Source organism: Octopus bimaculoides, chromosome 14 (assembly GCF_001194135.2).
Source record: "Octopus bimaculoides isolate UCB-OBI-ISO-001 chromosome 14, ASM119413v2, whole genome shotgun sequence".
Classification (NCBI taxonomy): Eukaryota; Metazoa; Mollusca; class Cephalopoda; order Octopoda; family Octopodidae; genus Octopus; species Octopus bimaculoides.
Window position 1 is genome coordinate 25,486,532 of NC_068994.1, and position 20,285 is coordinate 25,506,816.

Sequence of the window (20,285 nt, forward strand, 5' to 3'; positions counted from 1 at the left end):
GAGAGAGAGAGAGAGAGAGAGAGAGAGAGAGAGAGAGGGAGAGGGGGAGAGAGAGAGAGAGAGACCTTGCTAGCATTTGTAAGAGTAGATCTCTTGGGATGGTAAACACCGCAGATGCTATGAGAGGTGTTGAAGTGCAATGTTGCAGAAGTAGGCAAAGTTGGTAGTTTTTTGAGGCAACCAAAACTCACAAAATTTACTGTTGAGGTACCATATTTAAATATATAATGTTGTGTTGAAGAGCAGATAGCAAAGATAAGAATATGACAATGGGTTAACTTTCATGTCAAGTAGTTGTATTTAGTTTATAAGGAGTAGATGGTGGTTTGCATAAGTCATTTTCAAAGAAGCAAGGACATGAAGAATGTTTGGAGGATATTCTGCAGAGTGAGGAGACCTCATAGATGGATAAAAATTCAGTTGAAAATCACATGGAATATTGTTGTGATGAAGACAGCATTCAAAGAATGTGCCAAAGGCCACAGAAATGAGTTTTTCTTTTTAAATGTGATAAAATTAAAGGGAGAAGGAAAAAATAGAAGATTCCTTTTAATGGTGTAGTACAAATCCTGGCTGATGTGTCTGAGATTGAGTATAATAAAGAAAGTGATGTTTGTAGAATTCAATTGACATATCAGATAAAACAGAGTCCAAGGAGATTAGTGGTGCTCTGATTTAGCAAGATTTGTATTATTAGATAAAAGCAACAGAAAGAGTACTCTGTAATTGACATGGGGAGTGGAAGATCCAACATTTTGGACAGAGTCTTTTTTCAGGGTCAAGATGATAGGAAGGATAAAAAAGACAGAGTTTCACATCTCCTGTGTTTGAGAGACTGGCTGCAACTGATGAGGAATGCAAGACAATATGCGCTTGCATATGTAGAGAGGAAATGGTGTGAAAAACAAACTAAGTGAAAGAGAAATGAAAAGAGACAGGGAGGTGAGCTGAAAGAAGAAATTGAGATGAGAGAGGAGCTGAATCATAAAGATGGGACTGCCGAACAAAGAGTGGGTGAAGGGAAAAAAATGTTCATTTAAACCCGTTGGTACCATGGTGCCAATTTTGAATATTCATATACATTATGTAAAAAAGACAAAAACTGTAGTGACTACTCTGTGATTCAATGAGGCTTTGGTAATCGCCAGATTAATGGTACTTACTGACTCCCAAATGATGAAAGATATGCTGTCTCCCTTGTATGGATGATGTGATGTACTACCAAGAAAGAGATGAGTGAACATGGTGAGGTTAGATCTCAAGATACTGGAACTCATAGAAAAAGTGACATCAGCCAAACTGCAAACTCATCCAACCCATACCATTGTGGAGAGATAGTTGTTTAAAACAATGAGGTAAAAAATTTGAGTCACCCACCATTCTATACTGTCTCCACTGTTATCAGGGTCCCTACTGAGGCAAAAAGAAAGAAGTCCACAAATTTATAACAAAGAATGAGATTTTGTATTGTTCTTTTCTCAGCAGCATTAATGGCATAAATAAAGAGAATTAGGTTGTTCTCTGGAGTCATCTAACCAATGAACATTGGGCAAAGAAAAACAAGTAACACAATGTAACATTATAGACTCACCATTTACATTCTTGTTAACAATACTAAATGTCTGCAAGATCTTCGTCAGTTCTGAATAATTGTCTGTAGGTGACAAAAATAACAATATTATTAGTAGTATATTAATTTAAGTAGATAATTATTATTCATAAAAAAATATTAGCACTATTATTCCAAGTTGACTACCAGGTTTAAGGCACTCAATGGTTGCACAAGAATAAACATGTAAAGTTTGGATGGTCTGCCTGACATGTTTACATGCCAGATTTGTTCACTACTGCCTTGGCAGATGTTTATCACAACTGTCAGAGCACTACCAAGGAAGGACATGAACAAGGAAAACAGCACCATTAATTTTGTGCCAACTACTCAATAAAATACAGAATTACAGATTTTGGCCAAGATGCTTCAACTGAAAGTGCTGGGTTGGTGAAGAAAGTAATATCTACATGAAGAGCAGAACATCAGTTTGGCTTGTCCTTTATGTGAAGAGAGTACAGAAACCATTTCCATGCACTCAATGTCACTTATTGCTGACATGCAGAGTTATATTGACCATCTGTTATCTGTTAGCATACATTGGATACATCTGTCAGCCAACGCCACCCTGAACATGAGCAGGGTAGAGCAGGCAAATCTCTTGCTGAAAGAAGATATATGAAGAAGATAGAGAAAAATTGAGGATAGTGCTTTTCTTCTAAGGCTATGCCTTTAAGTTGTTATTGTTGTTCATAATAACAGATATATGCAGTTAAAATCAAAGGAATAGCAAACAGAAAATAGCTTGAGTTATAAGAACCCAACAGTGACTTTCTAAGGGTCTGGAGAAAAGGGAGGCAGAGAGGAGCCTTAACCAACTATAAAAAAATTATAACTTCTCTAGAAAAAGTTGCAATGATTACTGGTATCATAGATAGGAACTACAACAGGAGGAAACAAGGCACAAAATACTTAAGGACAAGACAGAAGCAGAGATCACAAGATATCTGCACGGGAAGTGGAAAAACTTAGTTGAGATACATACCAGAGACCATCTCAGAAAGGGTCTTGTCACTCTCCTGGAATGCTTTCTCAATACGAGTCTTCTCATTTTCCCGTTTGTCAAAATCAGAACTGAAATGAATAAAATGATTGGTTGATTATTATTTTATGGTTGTTGTATGAATTTGTTAATGCTACGACAGTTTGTAGCCTATCACACAGCATATCATCATAATTTTGATGTCTTTCCATGTTTGCATAGGTCAGACAAGAGTATATTGGAGCAAAGTTTTTAATAACCAGGGACCTTTCCTGATGTCAACAACCATCTGATTCCAAGTCGTAATGTAGGAGCACTCCATCAGTTACGATGACGAGGGTCCTAGCTGATACGATCAATGGAACATCTTGCTCAAGAAATTAATGTGCAAGTGGCTGAGCACTCCACAGACATGTGTACCTTGTACATGTGTACAATGTAGTTCTCAGGAAGATTCAGCGTGACACAGAGTGTGACAAGGCTGGCCCTTTGAAATACAGGTACTACTCATTTTTGCCAGCTGAGTGGACTGGAGCAACATGAAATAAAGTGTCTTGCTTAAGGACACAACATGTCGCCGGGAATTGAACTCATGACCTTATGATCATGAGCTGAATGTCCTAAACACTAAGCCACGTGCCTTCACCCAAGTTGTAATAACCTTGATACATCAAACAATGAACAGTTTAGACATGGTTACGTGGAGAACTGGAAATAAACATTACTATCTGAATGAGCCTTTTGTTTACAAAGACCACACAATATGCCAAAATATGTCATGAACCTAGACAAGCATTCACGATATACAACAGCAAATGTTACGGTCTTCATCAATGAAAATAAGGTGGGGTGATAAACTAACTTGTGCACACATGCATGCACATGCACACAATTGGATTCTCTCAGTTTCCATCTACCAAATGTACTTGCAAGCCTGGAGCTATACTAGACTCTTGTCCAAGGTGCTATATAGTGGGACTGAACCTGAAACTATGTAAATAGGAAGCAAACTTTTTTACTACACAACTTGTTTCAAAGTTTCTAAATTCTTATAATATAAACAACATACAATTCTTGCTGGTAAGAACAAAGCTTATAAAATGGATAGAGAATTTCAAAGGGCTGCTTTGATCCAATGGTAGAACATCTGACATGTTTACAGTAGTTTTGGGTTTGAGTCTCACTGGCAGTGTTCAACATTTTTTTATCCAAAAAGATTTTTAACAAATATTCATAGATTTATTTACTTTGAGTTCTACTGAAGGTGAATTAGTTCATGTTCTTTCAAAGTTTCTAAATTCTTATGACATAATATATACACACATGGTTTTTGTTTATAGTACAAAACTATAAAAATGCTCAATACAACTGTCTGATTCATATTTGGAGATAAATACTTTACACTTATACTATGCATTGGCTCATAATGTGAATCCAGTCTAGTAGTATATACACATCCAGGGATAAAACACCTGATGGTGATCAGAGATTAAACTGATTAAACATTCTATAGAGGTAAATAACAATTTTTTAATGAGATAAACTGCCTGGAAAATTACAATTTTAACAAGTGTGTGTTTGTAAAAAATATAAATCAGATAAATGGAATATTCATCTGGACATGTTTTTGAATCATCATCATTTAATGTCTGTTGTCCATGGGGTGGACAGTTTCACCAGGGCTGGTAAGCTGAGGAACTGCATCAGACTCCAGTCTGATTTAGCATGGTTTCTATGGCTCAATGCCCTGCCTAACGTCAAGCACTCCAGGAGTATAATAGATGATTTTATGTGCCAGTTGCATGACACCAGTATCTGTCACAACAACAATTTCACTTGGTTTGATGGGTCTTCTTTATATTTTAAAACAGGTATGTTTGAAAATAATTTACCAGTATTATTTTTTTTTTAACTTGGGTTTTGTTGGAACTACTTGAATCTTGTTTGAGTATCTATTCCCATTTTCTTTATGTTCCTCTCAATATCTTTTGATACTGTCCCCCAGGGTCCCAACAATAATTAGTGCTATCTTCATCTTTTGCATCTTTCACATTTGGGCTATCTCGCATTTATGGGGATTATACACACCTACTTTTTCATCTTCCTTCTGAACTATCTATGAATCAATTGGGCATACAACACCAGCTGCAGAGCACACATGATTTACTTTGTCCTCCACTACTAAGTTCAGTTTGTTGTGCTGAAGCACCTGGCCCATTTGAATTAGGAATTTTGCAAGTCTCTGACTCAGTCACTCATTGTGATTTATGATTGTTCCATGTCTTACCTCTCTCTAACCTCCACCTTTCAATTTCTAATACAGAGCTTTTGCTACCTCATCATGTTGCTACATCTTGTACTGGTTTCAGGCAAGTTAAGGACACTCATTTACAATATAAGCAATAGTTTCACCAAATTCATGACATATTCAGCACAACAGAGACACTTAGTAACTTTTAAGACTGACTTGCAAATTTATGGCCAAAGCTTGATCTTGCACTGCAAGCATAATGCTCTCAGTCCCAGTTTTAAATGCTCCTTCCTTTAATCAGTCATATCTATGTTCCCCAGCAACTTTAGTTGTGACTACATGAAGTTGTTTGTATACCCCTTTGTTAAATAGTGCTTCCTCATGTCCTTGTTTTTTCTCATTATTTCCTAAGGTTCCAAGCTGGCAGAATCATTAGAGCATCAGAAAAATGCTTTGCAGTATTTCTTCTGATTTTTTACATTCTGAGTTCAAATTCCACTGAGACTGATTTTGCCTTTCATCCTTTTAGGTCAATAAAATTAAGTACCAGTTAAGCACTGAGATGATATAATTGACTAGTTCCTTCTCCAAAAATTGTCAGCATTGTGCCAAAATTTTAAATCACTATTGTTACTATTAGCATACAGGACAAAATGCTTAGTGGCATTTTGCCTGTCTTTATGTTCAGAGTTCAAATTCTGCCAATGTCAACTTTGCCATTCATCCTTTCAGGGTCAATGAAATAAGTGCTACTGGGGTCAATGACCCTTCTACTATAGGCCTTGTGCCTATAGTAGAAGGGATTACTATTATTATTTTCAAGCAGAATTGTTAGTGTTTTAAACAAAATGCTTAGTGGCATTTCTTCTGTCTGTAAATTCTAAGTAAAGTTGCTGGTCTTGTGTCAAAATTTGAAACAATTATTATTATTAATGTTTTAGCATCAACAAAATAACCTTTGAATTGCTCATAAGTTTTGCTTGTTCTAAAAGTCTATATTTAAAACTTTTTGCTCTGTATCGTAACTACTGAGAAGCTGGTCAGTTATGTTTCATTTCACTCTTCAGGACAGCAAATCAAACCATCATCATCATCATCATTTAACATCCATTTTCCATGCTGAAGAGCTGTACCAGGCTCCAGTCATCTATTTTTGCTTGCTTTCTATGGCTTAAAACTTCTTAATATCAATAACATTACAGAGTGTACTGTGTATCTTTTACATATCATCGGTATGGATGTTCTTTTACGTGTCACCAGCACAGGTGCCTCTTATGTGTCACTGGCACAGATGCTTTTTATGTGTCATGGGAACTTTTACATGTCACCAGTACAGATGCCTTTTATGTGTTGCCAGCACTGGCCACAACTACAATTTCATTTAACTTGATGTATCTTCTCAAGTACAGCAAATTTACAGAAGTCTCAGTCACATGTTATAGCCGTTGAGAGACTTAACAACCAAAGATCATATTTCACCATCACATTATGTCTTCCTGGGTCTACCTCTTCCATAAGTTTCCTCCACAATTAGAGATTAGCACTTCTTTACGCATCTGTCCTCATCTGTGGTGGTTGTTCGTCCATCGGAATGATGAGGACCATCTGATCATCCTAGAGGGGGGTGGGGAGGTCATCATCGGTGAGTGCGGAGATGGCTGATAAGCCCAATCCGCACATGGAAAGATCTACTGCAGTAGGGACAGGGAATGGTAGCAGGTGCCAGGGGCTTCAAAGCATTGTTCTTTCTGTCCTGCCTGCGCTTCTCTGCAGCAGCTTTCCTGTCACTTTCATATTGGCAGGGCACCGTTGTGAACAGCGGCCCGCCACTTAGTCCTATCTAAAGCTGTCTGCTCCCATGATGACGGGTCAATGTTGAAGGCCTTCAGTGATACCTTTAGGCTGTCTTTAAACCATTTCCTCTGGTCGCCATGGGAGCGCTTGCCGTGCTGGAGCTCACCAAACAGAAGCTTCTTGGGTATTCTGTAGTCTGGCATGCGGGCTACATGACCAGCCCAGTGAAGCTGAGTTTTCATCAGGATGATAGGGATGCTTGGGAGCCTGGCACGGGTGAGGATTTCTGTGTCTGGTATCCTTTCCTGCCAGCTTATGCCAAGTAGTTTCCTCAGCCTGGTGATGTGGAAGTGATTTAGTTTTTTGGCGTGGTGTTGGTAGACGGTCCACAACTCACATCCATAGAGTAGGGTGGTGAGTACGACAGCTTTGTAGACCTTGATCTTTGTCATGGAGGTGATGCCTCTTCTGTCCGAAAGCAGCACTTGCTTTGGCGAGTCTGGTGTTGATCTCATCGTCAATGACTACATTGTGGGAAAGCGTACTGCCAAGGTAGGTGAATTTGTCATTCACATTGAGTCTTTGCCCGTTGATGGAAATGTTGGGTTCTACATATGGTTTTCCTGGAGTGGGTTGGTGCATCACCTGTCTTCTTGGTACTGATTGTGAGACCAAAGTTGTCACAGGCTTCCGAGAATATGTCTGCACTGTGTTGCATGTCTGTCTCAGAGGTAGCGTTTAGGGCACACTTATCAGCAAACAGAAATTCATTCATAGTGTCTGTTGTAACTTTGGATTTTGCTCGTAGCCTCCTGAGGTTGAAAACTGATCCATCAAATCTGTAACTGATTCCAATGCCCACGTCAGCGTCTCCGAAGGCATTCGTCAGCATTGCAGAGAACATGAAGCTGAACAGGGTAGGAGCTAAAACACACCCCTGTTTCACTCCATTTGTGACTTCAAAAGGGTCAGAGGTCTCACATATCACATGACCATACCAGCGCAGTCTTCTCTCTTGCACACTGTATCAGATGCTTCTTATATTCAGTTTTTCTCTTCAGACACCATATCGTATATGCACACTGACATTGCACATCCAGCAGAGCATGCTAGCTTCATTTCTTTCAAGCCTTTGCATGACTTCTGCAGTCACAGCCCATGTTTCACTGTCATGTAGCATGGCTGTTCACACACAGACATCAAAAATCTGCATTTCACTCTCAGTGAGAAGCCCTTTGTTATCAACAAATGTAAAGCTCTCTGAACTTTGTCCAACCTGTTCTTATTCTAGCAGCTACACTGTCAGAGCATCCTTCTCCACTGCTGATTTGGTCACCTGAGTAACGGAAGCTATCTACCACTTCTAATTATCCCACTGGGCATTTGACAATGTCTATTTTCTGTACATTCTTAGTGTTTATTGTACCTGCATATCTACCATACACAAGGGCTACTTGCTCTGTTAACTTTCTCTGAAACTGCTGCACTTCTTTATGAGTCCATAGCTTACACTGGGAACACTTTATGGAGTTTCTACCTACACCTTTTCTGCATATTGAGCAGAGCCATCTCCTTGAAGGGATTTGTGATTTGTCTGTTTATCTACTTACAAAGACATGATTTGTAGTTATTTGTATTTGTTTTCCATTAATCCTTACTAGATATTTTTATCTTCCTCCTCATCAGTTTTATGGCATCTTCTCTACATTTGCATAGGTGGGACAGGTCTTCTCCAACACAGAATTTTATCATTTGTTGTGTTCCTTTGTCATATTGGTGAATATCCTGAGATCATCACTTTTGCCAGCGTCTTCCTTAATTTATTTCTACTTGAATCTCCTGGTACTTCTCGAACCAACAGCCATCATAATATACATTATATGGCTGTACCAATGCAGTTTCTCTCTTGCACACTACAGCCGATTACTTTCATCCCATGTTGATCTCTCAGCTTATCTGTATACATCACTCATGCTTACTAACATAAAAAATTCAACAGAGGATGCTTGCTTCATTTCTCATTAATCTTTGCATATCCTCTGCCTTCAATGCCCACATCTCACTACCATGCAGAATCACACTTTATATACAAGCAATGTACATTATACCTTTTGTTCAAAGAGAAAACTCTGTTTTTAGAGCACCCTCCTCCACAGCTAATGAGGTAGTCTAAATAACAGAAGCTACCAACTTCTATGGAACAAGCATTGAAAAGATGTTATTTCATTAGTGTTCTTACTGCTAACTACTTCTGTATATCTGTCATATAGAGGGTGTTTGGGCTAAATTTGACAGTTTGCATATAGAAATATATGTATGCCCTTCACTGTTTAATATAAATTCCTCAACATACTTGAAGCAATTCTCTCTCCTCCAGTAGTAGTCAACCACATGTTTGCAAAACACAATATCCCAAACAAAAATAAAAGTATTTTTAAAAAATCAAAAAAATATCAACTAAGTTATAGCTAGGAGATAACAATTTACTCAAAGTAGCTGCTCTTAGAAGTCACCACGGCCTCAAGACAGCTCTGAAACCGAGCATATACATTTTTCATTGTGTCCCTGGGAAGATCTTCAAACACATCCTTGATCTTGACCACCAGCTCGGCCTTCGTGTTGCTGGCAGAACAGTTGGTGTTTTTTTCAACTGTGCACCACGCATAGTAATCAATGGGATTACAATCGGGGGGAATTAGGAGACCAGAAATGGGGCTGGTGAAGTCGTAGAAATTCTCTGACGACCACTTCTGACACTTTCTGGAGGTATGCTAAGGAGCCAAATCCTGCAACCTTACATATGGCCTTCTGGTAGCGAACCTCTCCAGTCAGAGATTGACCACAGTCTCCAGTATTTTCACACAGCTGTCTGAACTGAGCCTAAGGCTCTATTCAAAGATGTAGGGATGAACAGTGTTCCTTCCTACTGGCTATAGTTTTGTGGTCTCCATTGCAGTTGTTCATGTTATGCCTTTACAGTGTTCACAGAGCATAGAGTAGCAGTCATGATGTCAGCATTTTGATACCCAATGTGAATCATCATGATACAGGTAACTGTTTACCAATATTCAGATAGCTTCCAGTCCTCCATATCAGCTGAGATTTTCTCACCTATCACTTTAATCATCATGCTCTCCAATGCTGTTGACTGTTCACCAATACAAACTGTTCCTGAAAAAAGGAGACATTAAAAAAAACACCAAATTCAGCCAGAACACCCTGCATAAAGTGTTTATTCCCTATCAGCCTGTCTATGACTCCAGTACATCTCTTGTACACTTACAATTCATATTGCTTATATCACATTCAAGCTTTCATCATCATCATCATCGTTTAAAGTCTGTTTTCCATGCTGGCATGGGTTGGACGGTTTGACTGAGGTTTGGAGAGTCAGTGACTGCACTAGGCTCCAATCTGATCTGGCAATGTTTCTACAACTGGATGCCCTTCCTAATGTAGTGGGTGCTTTTTACGTGCCACTGGCACAGGAACCAGTCAGGTGGACCTGGTATTGATCAAGTTTGGATAGTGCTTTTTATGTGCCACTGGCACTGGGGCCAGTAAGGGGGTACTGACATCGGTTGTGTTCAGGAGACACTGACCACAGCAACAATATTGGTTTTACTTGACTCAACAGGTCTTCTCAAGCATATTGCACGATGCATCAGGGGTACTCTTAACTAGGCCGGACATGCGTGCCTGCGATCTCACTTTAGTTGCTGGGTCTTCTCAATTACAGAATATCTCCAAAGGTCTCGGTCTCATGTCATTGTTTCTGTGAGGCCCAATGTTCAAAGATCATGCTTCTCCACCTCATCCCATGTCTTCCTGGGTCTACCTCTTCCACAGGTTCCTTCCATAGTTAGGGAGTGGCACTTCCTCATGCAGCTGTCCTCATCCATATGTAACACATGACCATACCAGCGCAGTCGTCTCTCTTGCACACCACATTTGATGCTTCTTATGCCCAACCTTTCTCTCAGGGCACTTATACTCTGTTGTGTAAGCACACTGACATTACACATCCAGCGGATCATACTAGCTTCATTTCTTTCAAGCTTATGCATATCTTCAGCAGTTATGGCCCACATTTCACTGCCTTGTAGCATGGTAGTTCACACACATGCATCATACAGTCTACCTTTCATCCTGAGCAAGAGGCCCTTAGTTGCCAGCAGAGGTAGGAGCTCTTGGAACTTTGCCCAGGCTATTCTTATTCTAGCTGCTACACTGTCAGAGCAACCACCCCCACTACAGACTTGGTCACCTAGGTAGCGGAAGCTATTAACTATTTCTAGTTTCTCCCCATGGCATGTAATGGAATCTGTTTTCTGTACATCTTCAGTGTTTATTGCCCCTGTGCATCTGCCACACACAAAAACTATTTTCCTGGTTAAAAACTAATTTCCTTTGATACTGCTGCACCCTTTATATGTCCATAGCTTACACTGGGTATATCGTATGAAGTTTCTACCCACGCCTTTTCTACAGATCGAGCAGGGCCATCTACCTGAGAGGGATTGTGGTTTGACAGCCTTCCTACTTACAAAGACTTTGGTTTTAGCTAGGTTGACCCTAAGGCCCTTTGATTCTAGTCCTTGCTTCCACACCCTAAAATTTGTCTCTCGTTCTGGTGGTGACTTGGCTATTAGGGCAATGTCATCAGCATAGAGGAGCTCCCAGGTGTAGCCTGTCTTGAATTCCTCTGTTATTGCCTGAAGGACTATGATGAATAAGAGGGTGCTGAGAACTGATTCTTAGTGAACCCCTACTTCTACTCAGAATTCTTCACTATACTCATTGCCAACCCTGACAGAATCCCTGTACAGGGCTTGTACAGCTCTTACCAACCACCCGTCTATCCCTAGTTTCCACATTGACCACCAGATAAGGGATCGGGGGACCTTGTCAAAGGCTTTCTCCAAGTCAACAAAAGCCAAGTACAGAGGTTTGTCTCTGGCTAGATATTTCTCCTGAAGTTGCCTTACCAGAAATATAGCATCAGTGGTGCTTCTGCCTGGCACAAAACCAAATTGCATCTCATCCAGGCTAACTCTCTCCCTAATTAGTTGGGCTAATGACCCTCTATGTAACTTCCAACACCTGATCCAATAATTTGATACCCCTATATTTATTTCTATCTAAAGCATCATCTTTACCCTTGTAGCAGTTGACTATGGTGCTGGCACACCAGTCATTCAGTATGACTCCTTCATGAACTACCTGATTTATGATGCGGGTGACAAGACCATAACCCAAACCACCCAATATTTTAAGCATTGCAGGCGGTGTGGGTTATGGTCTTGTCACCTGGATATAAACTGATACCAGCAGTATAGTGCTGTGAGAATGGCTTTTCTTAATCGTGCATGAATGGGGAATGGCATTTCTCAAATCTTTTAAATAAACTCAGATGTAAAACTATAATGAATTTTTTTTTTAAAATTCCATCACTTCTATTTTAGTCTTATACTCTCTGATTTTCTCATCATGTTTCCCCTTCAAGTTGTAGCCAGGTAGATACATATAATGTATAAGGATATGTTGTTTGCATGTGGAATGTTATTTTCAACACTATCTTTCAAAACACACTACAGTGCTCAGTGCATCACACACACTTGAAAGTGACAACAAATGAGAAAATTTGCCTTTTTCGTTCTTTATCTTTCACTATTTGTCACATTTCTCTTTTCACAATGGCCATTGTTGTATTATCTGCTTAGAATAATATTGCTATCATTTTTATATTATTTTACTACATGATGAAGACTCATCCCACCCTAGTGCAGCTATGAGCAACAGGAGCAATTGTAGATGATAATGCTAGATCTAAATGAGACATTGTTCTTTCATCATCATCCTCTTTCCACACTACACAGTCCTGCATTGCTGTGTTCAGATCTCTAATATCCAGCCCTGAGTCCTGAGATATAGTATCTAGAAACACTTCCAGAGGGATGCCATAAGACCAGGGACGAAATAACCTCTTTCTCTGCTCAATGACAGTGGCCAGCAAATTTCAGTTGGAGATCACACCCAACACTTAGTAACATCTACAGAAATCTGATACCAATTGTTCTTTACTGCTGAGGGTAGAAATGGTGGAAGGCAAAAGAATTTAAAAAATTTAAGGCCAGCAAGGGTTACAGAAAATTATCAGAAGACCAAGCTCATGGGTAAGAGGATTAAACATTTGAGTGGGGTTGAGACTGGTCACAGTTGGCTTTATGAGTCTAACCCTACTGCACTCATCAGGTACATTACTGCAGTGTAATACAAGTCATTCAACTGCACACATTTGGTTCACAAGATGCCATCTCTTTTTGAAAAAATTAGCAAAAGAAAATGGCATCATCAAATTGTAAGAAACAAAAGTATGAAGATGAAAACAGAAATTTTAAACTAGAGTGGAAGGAAAATTTTGCATTCACTGTTAAAGTAAATCTTTGTACCTTATCTACTACGTCACTTAGTCATTGTAAAGTCAGCAATTTGAAATGCCACTATGAAACAAATTACAAAATCTTTTTGCATGATTAATCCACTTAAATCATAATTAAGGTAAAACAAGTTAACTGTTAAAATCATTACTAAATAGCTGGCAGTCATCATTAACAATGTTTAGCAATGAAGCCAGTTTTGTTATATCATGGAATATTGCTTATGCTAAATGCCCATGTTCTCCTGGTGAATTTCTTAAGAATATAGCTGATATTGTTGAAGTATTAGATTCAAATAACACAAAATATCAGCAACTAATAGCATAAACACCAGTTTCATGTCCCACTACAGAGTGGTACATCTCTTGGATCAATGCTGATGTTGTTGTTGTTGGCACTCCGTCGCTTACGACGTCGAGGGTTCCAGTTGATCTGATCAACAGAACAGCCTGCTCGTGAAATTAACGTGCAAGTGGCTGACCACTCCACAGACATGTGTACCCTTAACGTAGTTCTTGGGGATATTCAGCGTGACACAGTGTGACAAGGCTGACCTTTTGAATTACAGGCACAACAGAAACAGGAAGTAAGAGTGAGAGAAAGCTGTGCTGAAAGAGTACAGCAGGGTTCGCCACCATCCCCTGCCGGAGCCTCGTGGAGCTTTAGGTGTTTTCGCTCAATAAACACTCACAACGCCCGGTCTGGAAATCGAAACCGCGATCCTATGACCGCGAGTCCGCTGCCCTAACCACTAGGCCATTGCGGCTCCATGCTGATGTTGTAAGCAAAATGCAAAATGATTTTTAAAATTCCCTTGCATTCAATTTAGGGATTAACAAATCAAATGACATACAGGACAACCCACAATTAGTAGTATTTGTTCATTATGTTACTTTTATATCCTGCCACAAGTTGATATAGATGAATTATGCAGTAGAGGTTTAATCAATGTGTTCACATGATGTATTTTGTGAGACTACCAAAACGCTCTCACTGACCTCTACTCTTTATAAGAGTTCGGCTAGTCTATTCTCCAATCTGCCAGGATTGTCAATGGCTCTCGCCACATCTTCCCCTTTTGAGATTGACTTCCATTTGAAGTTAATATTTTTATTTATTCATTTTTCTAGTATCTTTTACACAATATCAGCCTGGAGTTTGAAATTAGGAATTTGAAATTTTTTTTTTTTTTTTTTTTTACATCGTCACATTTATAGCCTGATGACTCGTTGCCAGATGTTGCAATGTAATTGTTACCCAGCTCTTAGGTAGTACTGTTTGCACACAGCACTCTTGTTTTTTATTGTACTAAGCACTCCTGTTTCTCATACTAAGCACTCTTGTCTTTCACTCGAAGACATCTCCTCTAGCTGATTAACACTGCACAGCTGCATCCAATATATTGTGAGCAGGAGAAGCGAACCCTTACCACATTCTAGCGAGAGAACCAACACGCAGTAATTCGAGCAACTACCATTACACCACCTTACGGGTTTGGTGCGAGTTCAACATGCAACTAACACACTGACTCTTACTGACTTCTAGCAAACTGTCAAATGACTTCTGCTGACTTGCTGCCTTTTCACAGGACATAATAGGTATTTTACTGGTGGTCCTTTGGTTGCTGAACATGCAACCTCTACCAGCTTTCACCAATTTCTCAATGTCCCGGTGCATGCAACAGGTTGTATTGCCTAAGAGCAACCTGACCTTTTTAACATGCTCAGCATGCTGAACTTGAGATTCACTTTTTATGAGTATGTTGTCAAGGTAAGTTACAGCGAAATTCAAACCTGCAAGCGTAACGTCTATAATTTGTTGGAAATTGCCAGGTGCTACTTTTATACCAAAGGGGAGTCAATTAAATTTATACAACCCATTATGGTAATTTATTGTCAATAATTTTGAACATTCCTCATCAACTTTTACCTGCAAATATGCTTCAGATAGGTCCAACTTTGAAAAAAATTTTCCTCCATTCAACTTCATGAAAATTTCTTCCAGACTTGGTAACAGGTAATTATATGGCATCAAACATTTGTTTAATCCCGTTGAGAAATCAGCACATACTTGGATTTTATTATTTTTTTTCTTGACATAAACTGTAGGGGATGCCCAAATTGTGTAATCAATTTTTTCAATAACACCAAGCTTTTCTTCGTTGACCTGTTTCACTGCTGCGAAAGGTACTGTTCTTTTTGGTATAAATACCGGTATAGAATTTTCTTTCATTGTTGTGAATAAACTTCAGGAAATTTTTTTTTTCTTTTTTTAAATTCTCCGACACCTTATTTGTACTGGCAGAAGAACCATTTACACTCTTACAGAAAATATTTATTGGTAAGCCTCATAAGTTAAATAGCTTCATCCAAATGCAATTTTTTTCCTGAAACACCTCATGCAATTTTCGAAGTTTCCTTTAATCTAGGTTTTCCTATCTTTCTCCATGTCTCTGTATTAATTATTGTGATATCACTGCCCATATCCAATTGTAACTTGATATTCACGTTATTCATTTTTATGGACACAATTTTCTTAGAACTTTTTTTAGCAATACATTTTTTCTAGAATTTATTTTGTTAGACCCTTTTTTTTTTGTGTTTCGCTATACACTGTGAGCTTTTATGTTCAATTTTTCCACAAGCAAAGCATTTACGATTTTTAAAAGGACGGTTACTTTTAAAATGTAAACTTCCGCAACCATAGCACAGATTTGGCCTAGACATTCGTTTTTCTTTTTTCTTATCCGTTTCAGGATGACACGCATGTATCCGAGAGCATTTTATCTGCGTCATGTCTTAAATTTATAATCCAATGGCATTCTTCAGCCACTGCCTGTAGAGTTAATTCTTGGTCCTGTTCTAATTTTTTTCATATATGGGAACATATATCAGCATCTTTCTTTGCTGTTAACTTCTGAACAAATCTGGGGTTAATTCATTTAATTTGAATTTTTCACACTCTCTGTTAATGACCCCAGCATAGGTGACGAAATCTTCATCATCTTTTTTAACGAAATTTAAACATTGCCAACAAGTATTGAACAGGAAACTTCTTTCACTGAAAATTCTCAATAACAAATTAACCGATTTCTCACCTGATTTCTTCAGCAGAATATAGTTACAGTATTTTTTGAGTTTAGCAGGGGATAACTTTCTTGAAAGTAGTCGCACCTTCTTTTCATCATTCCAGTTTTTACAATCTCCTTTGATGATTTCTTCATATCTTCTAAAATATGAAGAAAAAGTAGTACCTTCTTCTGGGTTATAAATAAATTCTCCAATTGGATTTGCCATGCCATCTGACAAGAATGAACCTGAAGCATTTTCAGTCTTCTTCAACTTTACTTCCAGTAACTGTTGGTATTGTTGTTGTTGCTATTGTAGTTGTTGCAACTGTACCACACGAGGCAACAAGTTTTCCATGTTAAATAATTTTTTCTTTGGTTTCGTGCCAAGAAAAAAAATTTAAACATCCTATGCAAGCTTCAAATATCTCGTCGCCACTTTTATATCCTGCCACAGGTTGATATAGATAAGTTATGCAGTAGAGGTTTAATCAATGTGTTCACACGACATACTTCGCGAGACTACCAAAACGCTCTCTCCGACTACTACCGACCTCTTTTGTAAAAGTTCAGCTAGTACATTCTCCAATCCACCAGAAGTGTCAATAACTCTTGCCACAACAGTTACTTCTGAGGCAATTGTGAAATAAGAAGTGTTAGATTCAGCAGAATTAAAAGAAACAACTCATGGTGTTGATGAAAAATGTGCTTGACAGAGTTTTGATAAATGCTTGTGTTGCAACAGATAGAGGTCCTACAATGGTGGGTGAAAATGCAGTTAATTGCACTTATGAAAATGATTCCAGTTTTCCAGAGTTTCTCCCTGCTCATTGTATTATTCTTTGTAAACATCTGGTAGCTAAATATTTCACATATAAAGATGTTACAAAATCTGTCCTTGAAATTATGAACTTCATACGTACCAACAGTTCAGAAATTTTATTGATGAACTGGAGCTTGAAGGCTCCATATATATCTTTCTATTGCATTGTGAGGTGGCTCTCAACCAGCAATGTTTTGAGTAGGTTTGTGGATCTGTTGGAGCCTATTATTACTTTTCTTAAAGAAAAGAGCCTATCCTCAACTGGAAAATGGTAAACGGATACAAGATCTGATGTTTTTAACTGATATAATGATGAATCATCTGCAAACTCAACTTCACACTTCAGGTGGAGGATAAGATTATTTGTGATCTAACTCTGAGTTTTCAATTTGCAGAGTAAAATAAGACCTTTTCAAAGAAACATACTGGCAGATTTTAGAAGGAGAGCAAATACATTCTCTGATACTGAAATAATTGATCATAAATTGGAAGTATACAAGCATAATTTACAAGGACTACTTGATAATTGCCTAATCAGGTTTGATGGCTTGCAGAAGATGAAGCCCTGTTTCATCTCGCTTGAAAATCCATTTATGGTCGATGTGGTCAATGATGGTTATCCATTTCTCATTCCTCTAGTTATGGAATAACTATTGTGGATATATAACTTATGGAATTACACTTTCTAGTTGCATAAGGCATCTCCCTGCGTAAATACTGTGATGTATTCTACAAGCAGTCATTATTTGTTCTTTTTTTTTTCTGTCTAGCCTGTTTTATTTAGTGTCCAGCTGTAACTTATTGCTGGGACAGCTAGAATATTGATGCCTTCAACTTTTTTTTTCAATTAATTGTTTTATGTATTAATCTAATGAAAATAAGATAAATGCTGGAAAAACCTTTGTGCAACACACACTAGAATGGATAACAACACATTTCTCTAAACTCTTTGATTAGTTTCTTTCTTCTATTTGAAAAGAGGAAATTTTCTTGCACTATTATTTAGCAACATACATCAGGCAATACAATATCTTTTCTCTTTTACTTTGTTTTCATTCCCTGGCATCACCTTACATATTTTGTCTAACTCCTCAACTGCACTGCTCAAAGGGTTTTTTTTAATTGAAACATTTATGTTTTTTTTTACATGTATTGAAATATTTAAGCAAATTGCAGTTATTTATAATACTCTATTTGTTTTGTTTGTATGTTATACATTCTTTAATTCACTGGTCTCTAAGTTTTTGTCTATTTGTGTTTGATTTAATTCTCTTATCTCAGTTTCTTTATCATTTAGTGATATTAATTTTTCTCTTTTCAAATGTAGTGAATGGAACAAAGAGTTGAGCAGTAGATAAACTACATATCTTTCTTTACATTGTAGTTAAAAACTTGCCTCTATCTTAACTCTACCTTTCACATACACACATACATATACAAACAGACACACATATACATATACAAACAGATACACACATACATATACAAACAAATAAAATATCTTACCTTGAAGACAAAGTCCTCACTATAGTCATCAAGAAATTAGACTGTAAAAAGAAGTGAAACAAATAGAATATATTATTTTCTTCATTTTGTACTTCTTTGTAAAAAACATTTTCATTCTCCCTCTTCTTGAAAATTTGCTTCGCAATGAAAACCGGTTAGAGAAATCTTTATTAAAATATGCTTCCAGTTTAGCATTCTGCCTTATTATTATTTTTCATTTTCCTATTATTTCTCCACGTGTGGTTAACACAACCCCACTATTTACTGACTTATATATATATATATATATATGTTCATATAATGATATCTACCAAATGTATTGGTAAGATAAAACATGTAATCGTTACCAAAATATCAAAAATTCGTCCACAAAGGTCTATAGTAAACTCCTTATGAATCGATCTCCTTGGTTATATATCAAAAAATTTAAATAAGAGCTTTGACGCTAAATCCATATATATTAAAGGTTATTACCTATGTATACATTTCTGTATAAGGTCAAATTCAACTCTTAATTCAAGTTAAATAAGTAAATTACTTTACACATCCTCAGGGTAAAAAGTAAACACCAAAAAAGATTTATAATCTCTAAGGCTGATCCATATTCAAAATTCCTCCTGAATAATAGTCCGTCTAAGGGAGAAAACCCTAATAATATTATTAATTATAAACAATCAAGTAATACAAATTATTGAACACTGGTAATAAATTCTAAACTAATGGAAATCTATATTATATTATCTCTAGAAACTTTAGTAAATAAGTACAAATATACAATTAGATTATTAGTAATAAGAAATCATACAGTTAATATATCCTGTCTTTTAAACCTAATATTATATTATAATACCCAATCATACTGAAATTTATAATTTATTTAAACCAGAAAATCGTATGCCTAAGAAAATGGCTACATCTGAAAGCATTATATGTGAGTTTATTTATTAACTTACCCTTAGAAAATAATATAAAAAATAATTCTAGATTACACAACGAGCAATATCTCTTACCTTTCTCATAAGGGAAAGACTTTCCAATAATTGACCATTCTAATGAATATTGCTTTTTTTGTTCCTTCAGTTCCCAAATAAATTTACTAAGACTAGTATTCGACATTTTACTTCTATCTCTACATGTATTATAATGATTTGATATTCGTTTACAAATTTGTCCTGAAGAACAACCCACGTATATGTTAACATCTGTTTGGGTCGTTAGCTTACATTGGTAAACTATATTCTTCAATCTAGCATTTGGGCCTTCAAACTTCAATCTTCTGGGGTTAACCTCTGTTACTGTAATCCTAGTACGATTATCATTATTATTATTATTATTTATATCAGGGTTCTCATCACTATCCTCCCCAATTCCCTTTGATTTAAGTATTTTAAAATTATGAGCTGCAATTATTTGGGCTAAGTTCTTAGTGTTTGAGAAACTAAACCTAATGCTATGTGTATTAATAATTTTACCATAATGTGAATTCTTTGGGAAATATCTACTTATCACCTCTCTAAACTGTGCAATCAAATTCGATTTAACATTTCTACCAAAAGGGATTATGAACCATACATTATTATCTTTAGTGTTATCGCAGTTATTTGTATAATTCTTAAAAAATTTTAAATTACCAATGTTATGTTTATGAAAATCTCTGGGTTTATTTTCCATATTTCCTCTAAACTTATTCTTAAACTTATCATTCTTATAAGAATAATATATAAGAATAATAATGATAAGAATAATAAGTTTAAGAATGTAGTGTCTGCCTTTTACTCTGAATGAGAGGCCCTTTGTCACCAGCAGAGGTAAG

General features: G+C 37.2%; 1 protein-coding gene across 2 annotated transcripts in view; it reads right to left on the reverse strand.

Annotated features, from left to right (window-relative positions):
• LOC106879926 (exocyst complex component 4) overlaps positions 1-18,533 on the reverse strand; it is a 268,982-nt gene extending 250,449 nt beyond the window's left edge. For both annotated transcript variants that reach the window (XR_008265483.1, XM_052972782.1), the window contains exons 1-3: positions 18,473-18,533; positions 2,595-2,683; positions 1,592-1,654 (exon numbers count right to left, since the gene is read on the reverse strand). Coding sequence is in view for 1 of the 2 variants with exons in the window: in XM_052972782.1 (XP_052828742.1) it covers positions 1,592-1,654; positions 2,595-2,683; positions 18,473-18,501 (181 nt within the window). In the remaining variant the exon portion in view is untranslated. The remainder of the gene's footprint in view (positions 1-1,591; positions 1,655-2,594; positions 2,684-18,472) is intronic.
• Positions 18,534-20,285: the final 1,752 nt, after the last annotated feature.